Here is a 21,950-nt window from a genome sequence, read left to right as displayed (position 1 = left end):
GGGAAGCTTCCCCGCTCCGGGGCAGGCGGCCCTGGGCCAAGCCCCCCACCCATCCCCGGAGGCCAGCTCTGGGTTTCGGGTGATCCTCCTGCTCCGGTCTCTCTGGGCCTCCTCCCTGGGCGTCTCCTCCTTTGCCGACTGTCATCTGCACCCTTGTGTTACAACAAACGAAGCCCGGGTGTCCTGTGAGTCCTTGGAAAGGTCACCGAACATGAAGATGGCCTTGGGGGACCCCTGGCACATCCTCCTTCCCCCCAAAATGTCCCTGACCCCTGGCTCCATTGGAACAGGATTAAGATGACGCCTGCCCTTTATGGGAGAGAGGGATCTGCCTGTCAGCCTTCCCCCAGCAGGGCCGGGATGGGGAGGGGCATGCCAGACTGGGTCTCCGTCTCCCCGACCCCCCTTTCCCTGTGCAGAGTAGCCCCCTGATGGGCCCTGGTCAGCACCCGGTGGGCGCAGCCGGGAAGTCCTGGGAGCCGAGGGCCAGGAAGCCACAGCGGGACGGCGGGCACGCCCGGGGACAGCACACTTGATCCCGAGGCACCTCCTCCCGCCGACCCCCACGTTGTTCCTGCCCCTCCCCCCGGGGAGCCCACCTGGCTGCAGGTAAGGGAGGCTTCCGGAGGAGAGGTCTCTGCAGCCCATGGCATCGTCTCCATCTGGGGGTGAGGTGGGAGGTGGGGAGCTCTCTGTGGCCCCCGAGAGCTGGATTATGTTAGCTGAAGCTCGGGCTGCAGGTAGGGGACCCACCAGAGGACATCGGCGTGGCCCTCCTTGGTCAAGTGGGGGAGGAGTGTGAGGGAGGACTGCCTCGAGCAAAGAGCTGATGGCTCTAAGACCCCCGTGCTCATGGGCGTCGGGTGAGCCGATCTTCCCCAGACGGAGGGCGGGCCGGGCAGCCCACGGGGGTCGGAGGCCACACAGGCCACGACGGCGACACAGCTTCGAGCACCGTGTGAGCGCTGAGGTGCCCCCTCCCCCCAGCCACCAGGGCTCCGTGGCCGCCCTCCTCTGCAGCCAGGTGACGAGGGGTCCCGGGAAGGCAAAGTCTCGGGGCCTCTGACACAGCCCTTGAAGGGAGACTGAGGGCATTGTTGTTTCAAGGTTCTGCCCCACGGTCCCAGCCCCTTTGGTCATGGCAGGTGGTGAGCCCAGGTCCACCTTAAGGAGGAAAGTTCTGGAGCAAGGGCGGGCATGGGGCTAGTGTTTACCCAAGCCCACCTCGGGGGCCAGGCACGGTGCTCCCCCACCCCGTGTCGTGTCTTTAATATTCTCCGCTGCTCCCCTGGGGGGTCCGAGAAGGAGTGTGAAGGTCAAGGGCACGGCGTGGCCAGGCCTGGGATGCCTGCAGGGCCACCACGTACTCGAGGAAGCTAAGAGGCCCTGTCACAAACCACTGGAGTCGTAGCCAGGCGTTCTCACATGTGCTGCAACATAAGCCCCCCCTCCCAACTTCGGAGCACCCGGTGACACCCGTGGGACTCATGCTCTGCAGTCCACACTCTGGGAAATCTGGCCCAGCTCCTGCACCGACTGCTCGAACGGGGGCAGGTCCCTAATGTCTCAGGGTCTCTGTTCTCTTCCTACGGTTTCAGGGTGCTGACACGGGCCTCCCAAGGTAGCGTGTGTCCATGTGTGTGTCACGCCATGTGACTGATGCCCCGGGGGCCAGGCCCTGGTGGTAAGAATCACGACGTGGACCCCGTGTCTCTCCCGTGTGCACTGGGAGTCTCTGGCTGGCTGAAACTGACCAGCAGGAGGCCACCCCCTTGATGGAAGTGGCCTGTGCCCGGGTCTCAGCAGGCAGAATGGGACACCCTCCTAGCCAGAGTGACTGGCTCAGGGTGGGGACAGGACCCAGGATGTTTCAACCCGGACGTAATCCCAGCTCCTTTCGTCAATAGTTAGGGGAGACACTGTCATCCTTTGGCCATACGTGAATGAAGGAGCGCCTGATCCTGATCACCCCTTGCAGCTACCGGGGGACTAAGAGGGACCTGTTGGCTGAAGCTGAAACCACGGAAGGAACGCAAAAAAGATGAACCAAACCTGGGTCCTTGAGAGCTGCGGGAGCAAGCCTCACCTGAAGCCCACCCTGCCTTGGACTTGCCATTTGCAAGAGGCCAGGAATCGTCTTTATCGTGGAAGCCTGTTGGAGTTGATGTTTCCCTACTCGGAACCCAAAGCTCCCCGACCAACGCTAGATGGCATGCCCCATGCGGGAGAGCCAGCGCCGGTAACCTCAACAGCACCCTGACTCCCACGATTACGCGCTACCTTGTGGGGTGCAAACTCTAGGTAGTCCTTGCATTGAAGAGCTCCCCGCTAAGTCCCTAATCTATTTCTTTCCATCAGAATCACTCTGGTGTCCGGGGTCTCACAGAGTAAGAATCTGCAGCCCCTGGAGTTGGGAATGACCCTTCCCCACCCAGCAGACACCCGGCATCCTGAGTTGTGGGGCCAGCCTGGGGTACCCCGGTTCTCCTCCACGCTCCACAGGCCCCCAGCCCTGCCTTGACCATAACCTCCCCAGCACTTAGACTTGGAAAGATGTCCAGGCTACGTTCAGGCCGGAAGCACTTCTACTCTGTGGCACAAAGGCTTTCCTCCCCCACTCGGCCATTTCTCCGGCTTTGCTGGAGTCCCGGGAACCTGCGGGAAGCGGCCACCGTGGTCCCCACTGGTCCCCACCCGGGAGTCTCCAGGGAAGCCTGGTCCACTGGCTCATTCCCTGGGGGCTCCATTGCACAGACTGTTTCCTGGTGTGGCTGTCTTTTCCCTCCCAGACACACAGAGAGAGAGGAGAGGAGGCGTCCCCTCCCTCAGCCGGTCCTGGTGGAAAGCAGGGTCCCCTCGGGCCGGGGCCACACAGGCGCAGGGCCAGCGCATGGAAATGACCGTTCTCCAGGCGGCCGTGTCCATCCTGAAAGACCGGCGCCGTTTCCCCAGCTGTTTCCGGGACTCCCCGGTCCCACCCCAGCAGAATCGTGTCCTAGGACCCCAAAGCCCTGCAGAACGATTTCAGATTCCCCTTTGTTTGCAGGCAAAAGGCTCAAATCCAGCAAGAACAGAAGAGAACGAGGGCTCTGGTTGCAGGAGACACAAAGGGACCTCCCGCCTTGGTCTGCAGCCCCATCTAGTGGCCGGTATGAGGCATTGCAGGTCGGGTAGAGGGTGCACAGGAAATACAGGTGGTTCTCACCTCGCCTGACCCTTGAGCGCAGAGAGGGCATCACAGCCTGGATCCCGGGCTGGGGAGGACGCGGGGCTGCAGGTGGTGTCTCGATGTGAGAACTGCTAGGGACCCAGAGCCTGAGCCGATCGAAGCCCCCCACCTTGCCGAGCTCCTGGGTGCTCTCTCCACGGCTCAGAGGGACTCAGTGTTCAGGTCCTCGAAGGCTCCCATGCCTCACCAGTGAACCAACTAAGTCTTCTCCGGGGCAGCAGAAAGAGCCTGAACTAGGAGGGAGAAGATCTGGGTTTCCACTGTGAGCTGCTTGGAGCGGTGGTTTAAAATTTTAGCCTCAGTTTGCTTGTCCGTAAAACGGGACCGGGGACTCGTAACTCGTAGGCTTGTTGCAACAATCAGATGGACAAGGGGAGAACGTTCGCGGTCACGCTCAGGTCCCACCGCAGCCCGCGGCAGGAGCAGAGCAGGAGCGGCGACCTTTCAACCAGACAGGCTTGGGTCTAACGCCAGGACCCCGCTTCCTAGCTGACTGCGGGAGGGTCACGTGATGTCTCCATTTCCTTGTCTGTAAAGTGAACATGGTCATGTGGGAGGCTTGTGAGCCACCCAGTCACGGGTCTTGAAACCTGGGTTGACTGAAACGTTTATTGCCTCTTTTCAAGGCAGGCGAGTGACAGGTACCGGGTCAATATCACAACAAATGGGCGCAGACACGTTCCCGGTGTCCCCAGAGTGCCCAGCACAGCACCGTGGACTCAGTGATTCCGGGTAAGCCCGGGAGGCGACTGAACCGAACAGAGCAAACGGCACGGTCACAGTTCAATGTCACATGCGATTTATTCTACTTGCGCAAAATCAGTTTAGCCACATGTTGTAATGCTTTACCGACTCTTGAGAATATCCACTAAATCAAAACACTCGCATTCTCCAGATACGAATCGCTGTTAGTTACACTCAGCAAAATTAATCTCCAATTAGTTACATTCAACAAAAGTAATCTCATGAATTAAAGACCATGACCACCTTGTAATTCTAAGTTCATCGAGGAAAAACGCGATGCTTTCAGGTGTTAGCTATCGAATACAATCCAATTTGTTTCACATAAAGTAAAAAAGCACAATCCGTCAGTATGGTGTAATGGAGAACATTCTAAGGTAAAAATTTAGATTCTACACCCAGTTCCTTATTAATTCATTTTGTGGCCATATGAAAATGACTCACCCATTTCTTCTCTGCTTTCCCATTGTGCAATGGATAAATAGTACCTCTCCTGGGGTAAAATTATATTTTTAAATGGCTGTGAAAATACTTGGAAAAAATATAAAATAGTGAGTATGTGTATGTATATAATGTTATTTCTACTTATAAAGATTTTCATATTAGTGGAGTGTCTTTTGAGTCTCTGTTGTGTAAATAAAAACAATGTCCTGGAAAGGCAGACGTTAAAGAGCATATATGTCCACTAAAAATAACATTAGCAGTGCATTTATGACTGACCTATTGTTAAAAGAACTCCCAAGTGCACCCTCAAATATCTTTGAAAATGTGAAATATATATATGACAGAGCGTTGGATGACTGGCTGGCTGAATGGATGGGTAGCTACGTGGCTGAGTGGATGGGGGGATGGGTGGCAGGTGACAGATGTCAGTGGTGAGCAAAACCAGAAAGGACCACTTGAGCCAGTTAGGAGGGTAAAGAGTCTGGGGGCTCTGGGGCGGTGGAGGTGATCTGGGTGGTGGCAAGGCCGGATCCAAGCTTGTTTGAAGATCCCCATGCCTGGGGCATACCCCTCACCCCACCTCCTACTCCAAAAGCTCTTACATCCGCCTGGTGGGCATTGCTTATCTGGGACCTACACAGACGATGGGTCTCCTGGGTCAGTCAGAGGCTGTGTTTTCACCACCCCCGGGACTCATCCAAGCTCTGGATGTGGGACAGAGCAGGTTTCCGTCGATGCTTCATGGATTAAGAACCGAGGTTGATTCACAGCCACCTGCACGGAGAAGGAGGTGACCAGGGTCAGTGCGCACGCCGGAAAGGAGAGGTTCATGCAGGAATACCCCCCTGAGCCTGGGTAGTGTAGGGTGACCATCACCCCGAGGACAGGACTTCTACGCTCACTGGATGGTGAGAGATTGTGCCCGAATAAAAGGGCAGTGGCTCCCAGAAGGCACAGAGGAATGGGGACCATGGCGGCTGGACTGGTCTCCGGTGAATGGGGCTCCGGTGGATGTCAGCACATAGGTGCGCCTGGCCCGGACACCTGAGCCGGACGACCACACCCTCGGGGCCTTTGTGCCATTGTCCTGTCTGCGGAGGACACACTGAGACGCGGGGCTCCCGGTGCCGAGGGCCGCGCCGAGTGCCAGCCTGGTGGGGACGGTTTGTTTGATGTTTTTCACAGAGCACATTTTTGCAGGAACTCGAGACCCAGTTAGAGATGTCCTTCACTTGGGAAACAGAAGCCACGGGAGAACAAGAAAGGGTGAGAGGCCAATCTTCCCTCCGGTGTTTTTTCATTTTAGGTGGGGAGGACATCCAGAGTCACCTTGCCCCCACACACCAGATGTCCTCAGAAATTGAGCAGGACAAACGTTGGCATCCTTGTTGGGATTCACGTGGTAAGTATTCAGTAAGATTCACTGAAATTCCCTTGGAACTCTATCCAGGGAGGTGACTGGCCTCGTGTGCTGGCCCCGGTCTTACTCTGCCCATCTGAACTGCAGTGGTTCCTAGAACTTAGATAATGTGCACATATGCTATCAGGTCCTGGAGCAAAGGGGCCGCGGCAAAGCAGAGGCGTGATCCCTGCAAAACCAGCTCCTGGAGCTCCTCTAACGAAGACGAAGTCACGCGGAAAGCGACGTCGCCCCGTGGGGGACGTGTGCTAATCTGGCCTCCGCTGTGTGACTCAGAGGGTTCGCTTGAGCTCTCTGGGCCCGATTTCCTCATTTCAAGGATAGCTCCTATCAACCACACTTTGCTGGGTTGGTTCAAAGTCTTATCTCAAGAGAATAAAGAGCTGAGTGTGGGGAAGGCGGCCTTGGCTGGGGAAGAGACTGAGGAGACAGGGGCATGTCCACACGACAGTGTCCCCTGATGGGGGACAGGACGCAATGGGTCAGTAAGCAGAAGGGTCTCCATGACTCAAACTGCGTGGGCCCCAAACCAGAGAGAGACTAGAAGGCGCCGTGCTAAGGAGTCTTAGTTATAATCGAGTGTCGTTGAACCTGAACCACTGCCAGTCACCCACATGCTGGGGCCCTCGGGGTGGCAGAGAGCCCTGACCAGTGGGGGCAGCACCTGCGTCCCCAGGGGCTTCAGGGCCCCAGGAGGGTTCTTCCTTCGGACCACAACACTGCTCCCTCCACTGCTGGGCACCATGGAGCCCCACGGAGGGAATTGTGCATTTCTCAGATAATTGCTAAAATACAACGTCTCCGGGTCTCCAACGAAAGGAAAAGCCAAGGGGCCTCATTCTAAACACCTGCCAGTCACGTGCACGCCAGTCTAAGTTACTGGAGCTCCGTGGCTAAAAGAATGGACCCCAGACCCGAACCCCAGCTCTGTCCCTTCCTAGTTACGTTCCCAGGACATTCCTTCACCTGCCTGCCCCAGGTCCCCAGCTGTAAAAGTAGTAATAACACAACCTCACGCGGTTGTTGGGAACCTGAGGGAGTTAACTTGTTTACAGTGTGTAGGAAGGGTTCTCACGCACCCACACGCTCAGCACTCCTGGGTATTTGCTAATATCGGTAAGAAACAGGGTCCTTCCCCAAGAGCCTGCTTGAGAGGGGAGAGAAAGAAACCCTGATGAGCTATGGGGTTGCTAAGGGCGTGGGGAGAACACAGCTCAAGTCTGGGGAGTGTGCGGACAGAAAACCCCACTGAGTCTGGGGGGAAGCTGTCTGCTGTCGGAAGGATCAGGGCCCCGAGCATTGAAAGGGCAGAAAAGCGTCCTTCTGGCCAGCCAGCGGGGGGACGATGAGGACGTGGTTGGTGCGGCCGTCCTAAGCCAGGCATCACACGCTGTGCCCGGCAGGGAGGCCAGTGACGAGGCAGGACTGAGGCCGGGGGTCAGGGGGAGCTGAGATTCCCTGTGGGACGTCCCCCAGCACCGGGGACTCAGTGTGGCCCTGAGCAAGTCAGTCCCACCGGGGAATCTGCCATTTTCCCACTGGCAATTCCTACGGAGTGGGCTCTTCTCACGTGATGGGGTTTGTGAGGGAGAGAGCGAGACAGAAGTGAATGTCCCCTGCTGGGAGAGGTGAAGTGATAACCTGAAATCCTTGTTCGGGGCCACCTCCCGAGTCCTTAACTCCTGTCAGGGGAGGGAGCTCCCTGGCAGGCCAGAGGGGCCAGAGACACGCAGGGGACTGGGCGCAGGGGAGGGGCGTAGGGGAAGGGTGCAGGGGAGGGGTGCAGGGGAGGGGTGTAGGGGAGGGGTGCAGGGGAAGGGTGCAGGGGAGGGGCATAAGGGAAGGATGCAGGGGAAGGGCGTAGGGGAGGGGAGCAGGGGAGGGGAGCAAGGGAGGAGTACAGGTAGGGGGTGTGGCTAAGGGGTGCCGGTGAAGGGTGGTACCCAAGATGCCTTGGGGCAGCCCCAGGGCCCAGAGGCGATCCCAGGCCACCGTCCCGTCTGTAACCACATGGAGTCCAACAGTGTTTGGAGGCAGCAAACGACAGCTGCCAAACGTGGGCTGTGATTTTTTCTCTCTAAATCTCAAAGCCTTTACAGAAATCACAGGCCTGGGCGATCCCCCCTACAGGCGGGCGCTAAGAAAACGGCGCTCCTCCGGAACGAGCGTCACCCGTCTGTGATGAGCTGTATTTGGGCCCAGAAGGAGGTCCAGGCACCCGTGACCGTCATGGCTCAAAAGAGCCACTTCACGCTCGGGGTGCAGGTACTTAAAATCACGGAGAGGACACGGCAAGGCAGAGGCGTGTGCCCATCACATCATCCGGGACACGAGGCACAGTTCGTGGCAAGGGCAAGGCTGTGGGGACACGGGACAGAGAGGAGTCGCGGATTCACTCAGCACTCAAGGTGCCGGAGGCCGCCAGGGGTCTGCCTGTCCTCACCTGGTTCCTGCCCTCTGTGCGCATGGTACCGCCGTCACCCGGCCCTGCTACAAAGGAGGAAAAATGAAGAAACCAAGGCACCAGGGGCTCGGGGCCTCACCTGGGGCCGCCCGGGAGCGGGGGGCACAGGGCTGGCCTCGGAGGGGCACCGGGGCCGGCTCTCGTCTCGCCGCACCCCCCGGGGGCTCCGCGAGGCCTGCCCTTGTGCAAATGGACAGAACCTGACCTGGACAACCGATGGCCCACTTCCCCTCCTGCAGCTTCGGGGGCTTTCCGCTAAGGGGCACGGAACGTGCCACCGGCCACCCGCCGTTCTCCAAAGCCCCCAGCACACGCCGTGTCGTCTCCGCCAGTGGCGAGGGTAGGACGTGCGCATCGGAGGCACGTGGTTCTTCACTCACCTGCGGGCCCGCCGGGACCGCCTACCCAGAGAACACCTGGTAGCCGAAGTCGTCCGGCCCGGCTCTGAAGCTGTATTTGCCAGTCATTCTCTGGTAGTGCACGAGGACAAGGGCAGCCGCCCCGGCCACCACGGCGAAGACGGCCACCACGATGAGGACCAGGTAACCGGCTCCCAGGCCCGGCTCCGCGCCTGGGCGCTCACCTGCAGGGAACGAGACGGATACAGCTGTGAGGTGTGCCCAGACCGGGAGGGACGCGTCTCCGTGGGCCGTGCGTCACCCGCGGCCCCAGCCCTGCAACCTCATGGTCAGGGTGGACCGGAGGGCTTAGGACGGATTGGCGATGGAGCGAGCTCGCCACGGAGTCCGCCGCTCGGTGACCTTATTATCGGGATCTGACTGACCCGGAGCACCGTGCCGTGAGGCTCCGCACGGGCCCGTGTACGTGTGGGTTTCCGAAGGGGACAAAGCAGGTGTCCCAAGCCTGAGAGAGCGGGCATCAGCCAGGACAGCTCAGCCCGCCCGGCGTTCTGGATAACTCCTAGCCCCCCGGGGAGCGACAGGGCCTACGGTGCGGGGAGGTTGAGAGCTCGGCTGCGCGTGGAGACCCGGCTGGGCGCTGGAGAGGAGCGCGGGCCTTCCCTGGACCCCGACGGCCGGTAAAAACACAGGAAAGCACGGACCCAAAAAAGTTGGAAATGGGGACTCGAGTATACTCAGGCACCCATGTTCATAGCAGCATTATTCACAACAGCCCAAGGGCGGAAACAAGCCAAGCGTTCATCAAAGGATGAATGGATAGGGGCGCCTGGGCGGCTCAGTCGGTTAAGCGTGGGACTTCGGCTCAGGTCATGATCTCACGGTTCGTGGGTTCGAGCCCCGCGTCGGGCTCTGGGCTGACAGCTTGGAGCCTGGAGCCTGCTTCCGATTCTGTGTCTCCCTCTCTCTCTGCCCCTCCCCCACTCACACTCTGTCTCTCTCTCTCTCTCAAAAATAAATAAACATTAAAAAAAAAAAAAGGATGACTGGATAAACAAATGTGGTCCATCCACACAACGGAATATTGTCTGGCCATAGAAAGGAGCAAAGTCCCAGTGGGTGCTTCAACATGAAGGAACCTCAAAACATCATGCCTAGCAAAAGGGGAGAGTCACAAGGGACGGCACACAGTATGACCCTGTCTATAGAACTATCCAGGAGGGGCAAAACCAGAGGCAGAAAGCAGACTGGTGCCCGGCTCGGAAGGAAGGGGACAGGGAGGGACTCCTAATCGGTGCGGGGCCACCAGCCGTCCCCACCCCCAGGGGAGAGAACTGCTCGCCCCCGTGAGGAAGTCGGGGTGCGTGGAGCGCAGTGAGAGTGAGTGGGACCCACGACAGGGCACCTGCGGCGGGAGCCAAAACCACCCCTACACCACGTTCACCTCCGTCCAGTCCCTCTGCATTGGGGGTGTCCACCTGGGTGACAAGGGACACCCGAGAGCCTGTCTCCTGCGTGGTTGCCGAGGTAGATGTCACTCTGGGTCTCCAGGGCATAGCACAGGTATGCAAAGTGGTCCGACAGTGGCATTGGGGACGCCTCCTGGCTGCCTGGGACAGAGGCAGTCATATCCTCCAGAGGGAAGGGTGTCCTGGATGAGGCTCTTGGGGACGCGTGCTGGAGCGGCATAACCTCCCAAGGCGCCCAGACACCGGACGGCCAGTTCCCCGACAGCTGCAGGGCTGGCCCCTAGACCCGGCCTCTGCGGTGCTATGGCGGGCGCCTGGCCTCCTCCCGTCCTCCGTGCGGGGCCGCGGTGCTAGCCCGAGCAGGGGGACCACACTGAGGATGTTGCAGCAGGAGAGAGGTAGACCCCGCTCACAGTGGAGCCCAGGGCGGAGCCCGGATGCAGCCTCCGGAGACAAATGAACCTGTCTGCTCGCTGCCTGTTTCCCCGGGTTTCCGTCACCTGCAGCCGAACGCTCCCACCTGACCCACCGGCCCAGAGCTGCTCTAGGTGGGGTCCACAGGCCAGCACGGTCCACCGGTTACTGTGGCCCCGCAGTGGTTACCAGTCGACACAAAATGGAGAGCAAGACATGACCCTCCCCATGGGAGGGGGTGTCTACCTGCCCAGGAGAGACCGGTCACGTGGCGGGAGTTGCATGCGGGGCCCACGGTCGGACCACCTGTCAATCTCTTAATAAAGCACTGGCCCTTCACCAGGATTGCTTGAGAAGCCTGCACCGCGGGCAGGACGGTTGCCATGGTCACTTGGGGTAACCCACACAAACAGTTGTTTTGCAAAGACACTGAGTGATCAATGCTTCGGTGACGGGGACACAGCCCCTGCTGTGGGAAAGTGATGGAGAGCCTCTAAGCACATGTAGGGAACCCCCAGCTCCTCACTTCCGGGCAACCTCAATGATGATTCTGGACCCTTCCTTCCGGGACATTTGTGCATCTGACAGACATCACCTCAACTTTCTCTCCCTCTTTGTACAAAGCAACTCTAGCGAGGGAGGACTAATGAGTGATCTCGTGAAGCAAATGGCCAAGGAAGAGTTCCCGGAAGGAAATTAGAATATTGCGATGCTAACATAAGATGTCTTGGCAGCATGCATTCCGGAACGATGCCCACGGATTCCTCCTCAATCTCACCAATGCGCAGTGCTACGTGCGTCCTCCAGAACGATACGTTGAGGTCCTGACCCCCACTACCACAGAACGTGATGGTCCTTGCAAATGTAATCAGTGAGGGACTCCTAATCGGTGCTGAAGCAGGAGAGGCTCTGACCCAATAGGACCCATGTCCTTGTAGGACGGCCATGTGAGGACACAGAGGCACCAGGGGAACCCCACATGAGGACAGAGGCAGAGCTCCAGTAACGAGATCCTGCCAGCCAAGGAGAGCCACAGCAGCAAATGCCAGAAGCTGGGAGAGCCGGAGATAGATTCTCCCTCACTGCCCTAGCGGGACCCAGACCTGTTGACACCTTGATCTTGAATTTCTGGTCTCCAGAACCATGAGGTGCTCAGTCTGTGGCACTTAGTGTCCTGTGGCCCCAGCCCCAGAAAACTAACATGGGGGGGTGGGGGGCAGAGAGTGGGTGCACAGTCAGGGGACAGAGTGTGGGCACAGGGTGGGAGGGGGGCAATCCCAAAGAGATTTGTCTGCCAGTCTATCCCACCCCTGCAGTCCCCAACAGTATTTCTGTTCATATACACAATTAAAATGCAAAGTTTCCACCAACCGGGAGATTCCATGTTTCTAAATGACTTTTCTGTACATTTATATGGCACAATTATGGAGCACACAAGAGCTAATAACACAATGAGAAAGAACGATGCACCAAAGGAATGATCCTTGTTTTTGAGCCTCACAATTTATACCCTCATTATATTTGGTGTTCTCTGCAATGGTTGTTAGTTGATGCTCTACTGGCTACAAATGATAACAACTAGCACTTATCTGGTAATTTCTATGGACAAGGCACTATATGAAGTAGAAATTAGTACTATTCCCACTTTATAGATGTGGGAAATGAGGCACAATGTAGTATGCCCATGTTGCAGAAAAAAAAGAGAGTGCTGGACACATAGTAGGGATATATGCCTGCCACATAGATGGAATAATGAATAAGTGGTTGGATGGATGGAGGGATGGATGGATGATGGGTGGATGGATGGTAAGTGGATGGATGGATGGATGGATGGATGGTGGGTGGGTGGGTGGATGGATGGATGGAAGGATGGATGGCTGGCTGGATGGAAGGATGGATGGGTGGATGGATGGGTGGATGGTGGGTGGGTGGATGGGTGGGTAGGCGGGTGGACGTATGGAGGAATAATGGATGGATGGATAGGGTCCAGAAGACTCAGGAATTTTCCCAAGACCACACAACTAGAAGCATGAGAGTCCATATTCAAATTCAGGTCTCCTAACTCCAAGCCCAGTGCTTTTTCCACTCCAGTAGTTTCGACATTATCTATAATATCTGTGAATAAACAGGAATCCCATTTCTATAAACGAGAATGCAATTCACACATATTGTCTTTCGTATTAGGGCTCCTGGTCAACCAGTTCTCCTCAGCAGGTTAAGAAATGAAGAGGGTAGGAGAAGAATGTGGTCCCAGGATGGGCCCTTCAGCTGCCTGATGACCAGTGCAGACACCAGAGCCCGGAGCCCAGCTCCAGAAACTCTGAGTTAGTAGGCCTAGGACGTGCCCCCAAACCTGGGGTCTTTTAAATTTCACAAATACTTGGATGAGAACCAACAGTTGAGAATCGCTGGCCCTTCTCTTACTCCCTCATCTTTCTTCCTAAGCCCTGATCAACATTCGGACCCCGGCTCACATCCCGCATCCAAAGCCCAGAAGTTCTTGTGCAGGAAAATATGGAGAGGCAAGGAGGGCCATCAAAGTAGGGAAGAAAAGCAACAAAAAAGGAAAATCGACTAGGATTACATTTAGCTGCAAACGGGAGAAAAAGCCAAATAGCAGTGACAAAGAACATGGAAGTTTATGTCTTTCTGGCACAAAACTTGGAGGTCGGAGACCTGGCCTGGCCTTGCTGCCTTGCTCTAAGGTGTCCTTGGAAATGGGGCTCCTTCCAGCTCCTGTCCCCATGGCCCTCCCCTGGGGTCTGAGAAGGGGGATGATGAAGAAAGGGGAAAACAATGGCCTGAGCCCCTGGGGAGCTGGCACTTGACCTCCATTTGCATTTCATTGGCCAGAACTTACTCATAGGGCCACACTCAACAGCCAGGTCGACTGGAAATTATGGTTTTCATTCCTGGCAGCCAGCTAAAAATGGGGTGGGTTGGGGGTGGGCGTGGGTTTCTATTAGGATGAAGGGGCGAACAGATATTAGGGGACAGCTAGCCATTTCTGTCTTCATACCCAAAGCACGCCATTTCCCCCAACCAATTTTTTTTTTTTGAAAAAACAATGAAATCAATCTCAAAGGAAATAAAATGTCTTCCTGGAAAAATGATGGCAGCCTTTGAAATGACATGGAATGTAATTGTCTTGTGGAAGTTTTATACCAAGAGAGAAAGCGATATCATTTTTTTATTTTTGCATCTTCCGAGTTAACCAAGCCCAGAATAAACAGTTTAGGCATCACCTGAGTTCCTGTGGCCCAACAACCCATTCGGTGTGTTTATCCAACATAAACACATGGCTCGAAATACTGCTTTATCTAAGGGTGTGCTGACATCCTGAAGCCCCAGCCTTTTCTTCTGCAATGTGGGTATGACAACGGCCCCTCCCTCCCGGCCACACTCTGTAGGTGATGGACTCGATGCAACCCGGGGAAGTCGGGGAAGTCGCTCTCAGCAGCCAGCAGCTGTTATGTCCCCTGATCCCGAGTCTGCTGCGGAACATCCCAGGTGCTCTGGCTCCCGGGGGGGCGGAGTTGTGGCTCCCACGCTGGTGAGATGGGACTCAGGACCGTCTAAACCAAGTCACCAACTAACCTTCAGACCGGACGAGGGGTCCCCAGGATGTCTGGTGTATGGTGGATGCCTCGCTGCTTCTCGGGGACTTGACATCGTTGCAATTCTGTTGTTTTGAAAGAAAAGAAACTTGGAGTTAGTCGAGCAGAACTACTGAGTTCGGAGACGAGTCCTGACCGTTGGGGTAGTACCCTGATCCGTACATTCTATCTGGCTGGAGACAGCAAGTCGAGGGTGGGTGAGCTCAGACAGGGGAGGGACCTGGGGGCCTGGACCGCCTGGATCACAGGAGGAATCGAGGTTCAAGAGAGCAGCTCGCTGCGCCTCCAAGCCCTGGCCCCTCGGCCCCTCAGGCCCTCTGTGGGCGCTGAGTCATGTTGGCGTTCTCCATGGCCATGGCCAGCTGCAGCCGCCTGCTCCTTTCAATGCCTCTGCCTTGCACGAAGGTTCAGGGACACGGTGGAACCTTCTTAGAATACACCTGCCATGGGCTGCATTCTGCCCCTCTAAAAGATGTTGACCCCATAGTCCCCGGTACCTGTGCATGTGACCTTATTTGGAAATAGGGTCTTTGCAGATGAGGAGAAGGTGAGGTCATTAGGGTGGGTACCTAGTCCAACATGACTGTGTCCTTGGGAAAAGGGGACGTTGGACACAGACACAGACATGCACAGAGGGGAGATACGAACACACGGGGAGAAGCTGGGTCTGCACCCCAAGGGGAGAGCCTGGAAGGACTCTCCCTCGCGGCCTGAGGGGGAGCCAGCCCTGCCCCAAGGCTGATCTTGGGCTCCCCCCCCCCAGGCTGTGAGAGAATGCACTCCTGATGTCTCAGCTGCAGCTGCAGCCACAGAAAAGCAGTCAATGCCTCTCCTAGGAAAGCTGGGAAAGGAAGGCGTGAAGCCATATTATCAAGAATCTGAGAACCGGCCCCTCCTTACAGAGGTGGTTGTGGCTATTAATACTCTTAGTATGTGTGAGGGGCTCTCGGAGCCTGGTGCAGGGTCATGCACGCCCCTAGCTGACAGTCACCCAGGGGTCTGTGTCCCTTTCAACGCTTTTTTTCTGGAAGATTTACTGTGTGTGAAAAAGTGACATCAACAAAATTGATGTTCTTGGGTTTCTTCTCCTATGCGTGTCCCGTGGATCCTTGAAGGCTGGTGACCTGGGGGCAGGGATGGGGACGGTAGGGGTTCTGTGAGCAGCACGGAAACAAGCCCATTGCCCAGAGATGAGGCAAACACACAGCCCCTGAACCCAAGGCCAGCAGAGTTCTCCACACTGTCCTGGGAGCAGACCGCATGTGACGGTGAGCTCACATCCTCGTCTGTGGTGTGAACAAGGCTCTCAAAACTCAGGACTGCAAAGCATATTTCACATTCAAAGGTCTATGGAAATGGGAATGTAAAATTATTCATTATCCCAAATTCGTGCACATGAAAATAAAAAAAAAACCCTCTTATTAAATATCACAGTGGCTGGGATTCAGTAGTGTTCCCTCAATGTTACTAAAAATAATACTGAATTAAAGCAAAGTTTTTACACCTGAATATGCATTAAAGCACCTGGAGGAGAAGCACCACTGCATCATGGCCAGGAATGGATGGGATGGGATGGGATGGGATGGGATGGGATGGGATGGGATGGAATAGGGATGAGATGGGATGGGATGGAATAGGGATGGGATGGGATGGGATGGAATAGGGATGGGATGGGATGGGATGGGATGGGATGGGGATGGGGATGGGATGGAATAGGGATGGGATGGGATGGGATGGGATGGGATGGGATGGGATGGGATAGGATGGAATGCAATAGGGATGGGATGGGATGGGATGGGATGGGATGGGATGGGATGGGATGGAATAGGGATGGGATGGGATGGGATGGAATAGGGATGGGATGGGATGGGATGGAATAGGAATAGGATGGGATGCGATGGAATAGGGACGGGATGGGATGGGATGGGATGGGGATGGGATGGGATGGGATGGAATGCAATAGGGATGGGATGGGATGGGATGGGATGGAATAGGGATGGGATGGAATAGGAATAGGATGGGATGGGATGGGATGGGATGGGATGGGATGGGATGGGATGGGATGGGATGGAATAGGGATGGGATGGGATGGGATGGAATAGGGATGGGATGGGATGGAATAGGGATGGGATGGGATGGGATGGAATAGGGATGGGATGGGATGGGATGGAATAGGGATGGGATGGGATGGGATGGGATGGGGATGGGATGGGATGGGATGGGATGGGATGGGATGGGATGGGATGGGATGGAATGCAATAGGGATGGGATGGGATGGGATGGGATGGGATGGGATGGGATGGAATAGGGATGGGATGGGAATGGGATGGAATAGGAATAGGATGGGAATGGGATGGAATAGGAATAGGATGGGATGGGATGGGATAGAATAGGGATGGGATGGGATGGGATGGAATAGGGATGGGATGGGATGGGATGGGATGGGATGGGATGGGATGGGATGGGATGGAATAGGGATGGGATGGGATGGGATGGGATGGGGATGGGATGGGGATGGGATGGGGATGGGATGGGATGGAATGGGATAGGAATGGAAATGGGATAGGAATGGGAATGGGATGGGATGGCCAACATGTGGTACGACATCTGGAAGGATGTAGCTTAGCCAGCTAGCTGCAGAGTCCTCTGCCCACGGGCTGCCTGCCATCCACGCCTCATTTCACACCTTGTGCAGAGTCTGCTCCCAGAGGTCGGGCCCCAGAGCCGCCCAAAGCCTGGGCTTCAGATAACAGAGTGGCCCTCCTCAGGGTGATCAGGGGCACAAGTCAGGCACAAGGTTAGAGAAGTAAAACACCTACTATTTTGCACGTGCTTCCAGGGGAGTCCATGCAAATACGAAGCCTGCAGTGCAGGTAGACGATGGAGTTGTTGATGAAGGAGAAGATTTTCAGCTTAAACTGGGCCTTGCTGGAGTCCCCGTTCTTGATCACGTTCGTGTGTGTGTTGGGGATGGGGCAGCTGGGAAGGAAGGAACGTGGCTCATTAGTGAGGAGCCGGCCTCCCATCCCCGTCCCAGATGAGCTTCCCAGCAGTACCTCTGACTGCACACACCGTGTCTGCCATCACCCATGGGAGGCGAGGACCGCCACCCTCCGGTCCCCCAGGGACGCGGCCCCCATATCCGTGCGTGTCTGGGAGGCGGCCCACACCCGACACCTGCCTGTTGTTGATGAAGCCAAACATGACCGGGTCCCTGGCGTTGCTGGATGGTGTCGCCCAGCACTCGGTCAGGACCACCTTGAGGTTGCTCTTCTGTTTATAGAGCCCCACCTCGATCTTGACATCATCACTGGCAGACACACTATAATTTCGAGGTATAGGGGAGTCCCCAATAAACAACCGCATCTCGGTGACAAAACTGCCAGCACCATGGAGGTCCTCGATGATGGTATAGACCCTGTAAGAGTGAGTGGTTTCAGGAGGTGCGCTCCTGTGACCCCACCGTTCCCATTGCTCCCCAAAAAGCAACTCCAAAGAAGTATGGAAATAAAGGAAGACCGCCCAGATGAGAACAGGCAAGGCTACCGACTCTGAGCTGGCTGGAGCCGTGTGTCGCCCCCCAACTTGAGTTTGGAGGAGACTCAAGGACAGACAGGGGAGGGGCATCCTCAGAGAGGGAAAGGGAGGCCCCAGGCGCCCCAGGCGTGTCATGGGGAAGCCGTGGGTGGGCTCACCAGCACTGGAGTGTCCTATGGGATTGGCGAGGGTGCGTATCTGGCTTTCTTTGGTTGGTCTTAAGTTGGAAGTGAGGACAAGTATTAGGGGCGCCGGGGGTTACGAACCAAGTCCTAGCCACTGTCCGTTTCTATATTCAGTCTCACAAAAGGATCCCCAAGTGACTAAAATCCTAAAGGAACCCAAAGCTGGGGCACCTGGATGGCTCAGTCGTTTGGGCGTCCGACTTCGGCTCAGGTCACGACCTCACAGTCCGTGAGTTCGAGCCCCGTGTCGGGCTCTGTGCTGACAGCTCAGAGCCTGGAGCCTGCTTTGGATGCTGTGTCTCCCTCTCTCTCTCTGCCCCTTCCCTGCTCACACTCTGTCTCTGTCTCTCAAAAATAAATAAACATTTAAAAAAAATCCTAAAGAAACCCAAAGTAAAGGCGCTAGAGTGGACAGTGAGCTGGAGAGGGGTGGGGAGAGACCCTCCACTCACCCCCATTCTGGGGTGTAGCCTGACGACGTCAGGAGGTCGTTCTGGAAGGCACAGTGGATGGGGCTCAGGATCTTCAGATGGTGGATGATGCCCTCAGGGGACAGGTCGTTCCTCAGGGTGGTCCTCACCACCGTACTCGTCACGTTCTGAACACAAACAGGGTGTCAGTGCGCTCCTGGACCCCAGCAGGCCCCCAACACGACTGCAGACTGGTGGCTCAGGAGTGTTGGGGGAGGGGTGGTTCCTCTCTAACGCTTGTCCCCAAAACAAGAAAACCCAACAATCTCTTCCTAACATCAAATGCCAAAGAGAGTGTGATGTCCCGACCCCTGGTTTAGCCTGCGTCCTGTGCCCACGTTCCTCATTGGAAGAGAACCAGAGACAAGCCGGGTCAGCCGACACCCCCAAATAATAGATCGGATTCCTCCCCCAAATAACCCCCAAGCACGTTTCTGAAAATGAGGGCACGATGTGCTCCCTGAAGAAATGGAGCTAAAATCAATTGGTTAAAGTCTGCACAAGACCACCAGCATCCTCTCCGGGGGCCATCACGTGGGGGTGGGGGTGGGGGTATGACCTGGAGCCCAGGGGCCAGAGGACCAGCTCCAGAGAGTGAACGTCATCGTGTCGGGGACTCCGGGAGTGTGAGCACACTCTCCACCCGAGCCCCCAGGGAAAACGCTGACGGGGTTCGTGCCTGGGAAGGGAAGCCCGAGGACAAAGCATGAAGACTAGTGGTTTGTCTTCTGAAGTTTGGCAGGACAGACCCTCCAGACGGCAGCGCGCCAGTGCACGGAGATGCACCTTCCCTGGCGCACGAGAGTTCCAGGATTTCTCCAGCGCCCAAAACAGAGCCGGAGCATCTGAGTCGGGCCGATCTTTCTGGGAAAACCACCATCGTTGTACTGAAGCCGAACCAAGTCCTCCTTCGGCAGGACGCCCCAAGTTACATTTGTCCCCAGCGCTTTGCTGGCTCGTGGCTTGGAGTTTGATCGGCACGGTGGTGGGCTCTCCAAGACTGGCAGCCCCGCACGGACACCTCCTACGTCGTCACCAGCACAGGGCCCGGCGCCAGCCAAGGACAGCTGCGGGTTGTTCGTGGTTGATGCGGAGGGGCGGGTGCCGTCCGGCTTCCGCTAAAGTCACCGGCCTTAGCCGTTTAGAAGTAGCCAAGAGACAAGGGCATCTGTGTGAAACGGACAAGCCGGACCACCCACGTGGGGGGAGCAAGGGGTGGGGCTTAAATTTATGCTGATGAGGACGTACTGATGAGCGTCCACGGGAGCACACATCCACTCCGCGTGGGCAGCGGGGCAGAGCCCCTCTGAGCCGCACAACAGGGCATCGGGCCACAGTAAGGCTTCCAGGGCAGCGTGGGCCGAAAATAGAAATTCAGAGCCTAGCAGCACTAATGGCACCCATGAATCCGACGGAGACACGGAATCCAGCGGCCAACCGGGGAAGTGGCTGTTTTCAGATGGTCCTGGGCTGAAAGTCACCGCAGGGAAGACGTTTTGAATGTTCTTTTGCTTCTCCAGCCCCTACATCGACTTCTTACCTGCTGCTTTATAAGAAACTACAGCATGTGTAATTTCACGTATGAAACACAGCAGGGCAGACACCGGTAAGCTGACTGCAGCAAAGGGTCGTTAGCTTATGTTGGAAGCTACTGGAAATGACTGGTCTCTCTGGGTTTTTATATAAATGGTGAGATTAGAGTTCTTGAAAACCACCCTGATTCTTGGAGTTCACCTTCCTTAGTAGAGACTAGTGATGCTACTGCTTCTCTCTCTCTTTTTTTTAAAACGTTTATTTATTTTTGGGACAGAGAGAGAGCATGAACGGGGGAGGGGCAGAGAGAGAGGGAGACACAGAATCGGAAGCAGGCTCCAGGCTCTGAGCGGTCAGCCCAGAGCCCGACGCGGGGCTCGAACCCACGGACCGCGAGATCGTGACCTGAGCCGAAGTCGGTCGCTCAACCGACTGAGCCACCCACACACCCCTGCTTCTGCTTCTGAGAACAAACCTGCCTCAGTTCTTCATTGAAGTATCCAAAATGGAAGCATTGAAACACTTTTCGTTAATACCCGTCTCCGGGTGTGCTCGTATCTCTATCTCTGTATTGTGGAGAATTTATCTACATGATGCCTGTGGGCCCTGTGGCTTTTTCCAGCTAAGAAGCAGAAACTCTTTCAGTACGTGAAGTGTCGTAACGGACGCAACATCAAGTCTCTGACGGACTGTGCTCCAGGCGCCCAGTCCAGAGTGTCTGCTCCCAATGGCACACGTAAGGTGCCTTTGAAAATTACTTTGTGGGGCACCTGGGTGGCTCAGTCAAGTCATGATCTCACAGTTCCCGGGTTTGAGCCCTGCACTGGGCTCTGCACTGACAGTGTGGAGCCTGCTTGGGATTCTCTCCCTCTGTGTTCCTCCGCTACACTCTCTCTGTGTCTCAAAATAAATAAATAGGGGCTCCTGAGTGGCTGAGTCAGTTAAGCAGCATTTGACTTCGGCTCAGCTCATGATCTCAAGGTCCATGAGGTCAAGCCCCGGGTCAGGCTCTGTGCTGACAGCTCAGAGCCTGGAGCCTGCTTGGGATTCTGTTTCTCCCTCTCTCTCTGTCCCTCCCTTGCTCGTGCTCTGTCTGTCTCTCTGTCTCTGTCTCTCTCTCTCTCTCCCTCTCAAAATAAACATTAAAAAAATTGTTTGAACACAGGCTTGAATTCTTAAACTGCTTAACCAAAACCAGGAGGCAGACGGCTAACTGTACATACTCCATTGTACTCGTATAAGTAAGTCCTCGAGGAAATTTTAGTTGTCGACAAATGTCAAGAAACATCAAGAACTTTTGTGGCTTCCAGGGCTGGGATGATTATCAGAGATGAATCCCCTCTGCTCTGAACGGCCGAGCCCTACTGAGTGGACCGGCTGTAGCAGGTGCCTGGCCGGCTCAGAACAGGGCAGGCGGAGAGTCCGCGCAGCCCCGCCCCCGGGGCCCCGCCCATCGGCAGGAGACTCCGCCCCAACAGCCTGCCTGGCTGCGTTGACCTGACCACGTTACTTTCAGCATCGTTCCCTCCTGTTCTGCAAGCCTGCGGTGCGCGAACTTGGGCCCGAGACCCTGAGGGCGGCTGTGCCCTTGCCCACCCTCCAGCCTGTGCCCACAGACTCTGGGGCTCAGGCGCCAAGGAGCTGCTACCCCCGTCTCCGTGTCGGGTACCTCCACGCGACCGTCGGGGATCCTCGAGAAGTAAAGCCCCACGGTTATGTTTAGGCTGTGCTGGCTGGAGGGCTGGAGGGGGGCCGACAAAGGCTCTGCGGTCCCCGGAATGTCCTGGTTGCTCCTTCAACCCAGAGGGGGTCTGAGGACCCCCAGGGAGGGTGGACGCACAAGCAGGCTTAGCGTGCGGGGGCGCTGCTCTGCCTGGGCTCCCACACATCCACGTGCCCGCTGACCCCACAGCTGCCCGGCCCCCACGGGTCCACGCTGACCCCCGCAGCCCCAGCGCCTGGCCCCGGGCAGGCCCACACCTCACCGCCGTCTCCACCCGTGCCCCATCTCTCCTCTGGCCCAGACTCTCCCCCGAGAAGTCTCCCGCCGTGTCCCTCACCAGCCTCT

The 21,950-nt window shown here is 56.4% G+C and overlaps 1 protein-coding gene across 1 annotated transcript in view; it reads right to left on the bottom strand.

The window, feature by feature from the left end:
* Positions 1-335: 335 nt before the first annotated feature.
* Positions 336-21,950, bottom strand: part of UMODL1 (uromodulin like 1) — a 69,868-nt gene continuing 48,253 nt past the window's right edge. The window contains 8 exon segments of the mRNA XM_047100494.1: positions 336-472; positions 600-734; positions 8,378-8,553; positions 8,704-8,881; positions 14,138-14,222; positions 16,977-17,136; positions 17,339-17,575; positions 18,332-18,477. Of these exon segments, the coding sequence (XP_046956450.1) occupies positions 336-472; positions 600-734; positions 8,378-8,553; positions 8,704-8,881; positions 14,138-14,222; positions 16,977-17,136; positions 17,339-17,575; positions 18,332-18,477 (1,254 nt within the window).

This window comes from Lynx rufus, unplaced genomic scaffold, assembly GCF_022079265.1.
Source record: "Lynx rufus isolate CCGP_SWC_20201006 ecotype Redwood Valley unplaced genomic scaffold, mLynRuf1.p SCAF_5, whole genome shotgun sequence".
NCBI classification, from domain to species: domain Eukaryota; kingdom Metazoa; phylum Chordata; class Mammalia; order Carnivora; family Felidae; genus Lynx; species Lynx rufus.
This window is presented reverse-complemented; position numbering and strand designations above follow the sequence as displayed.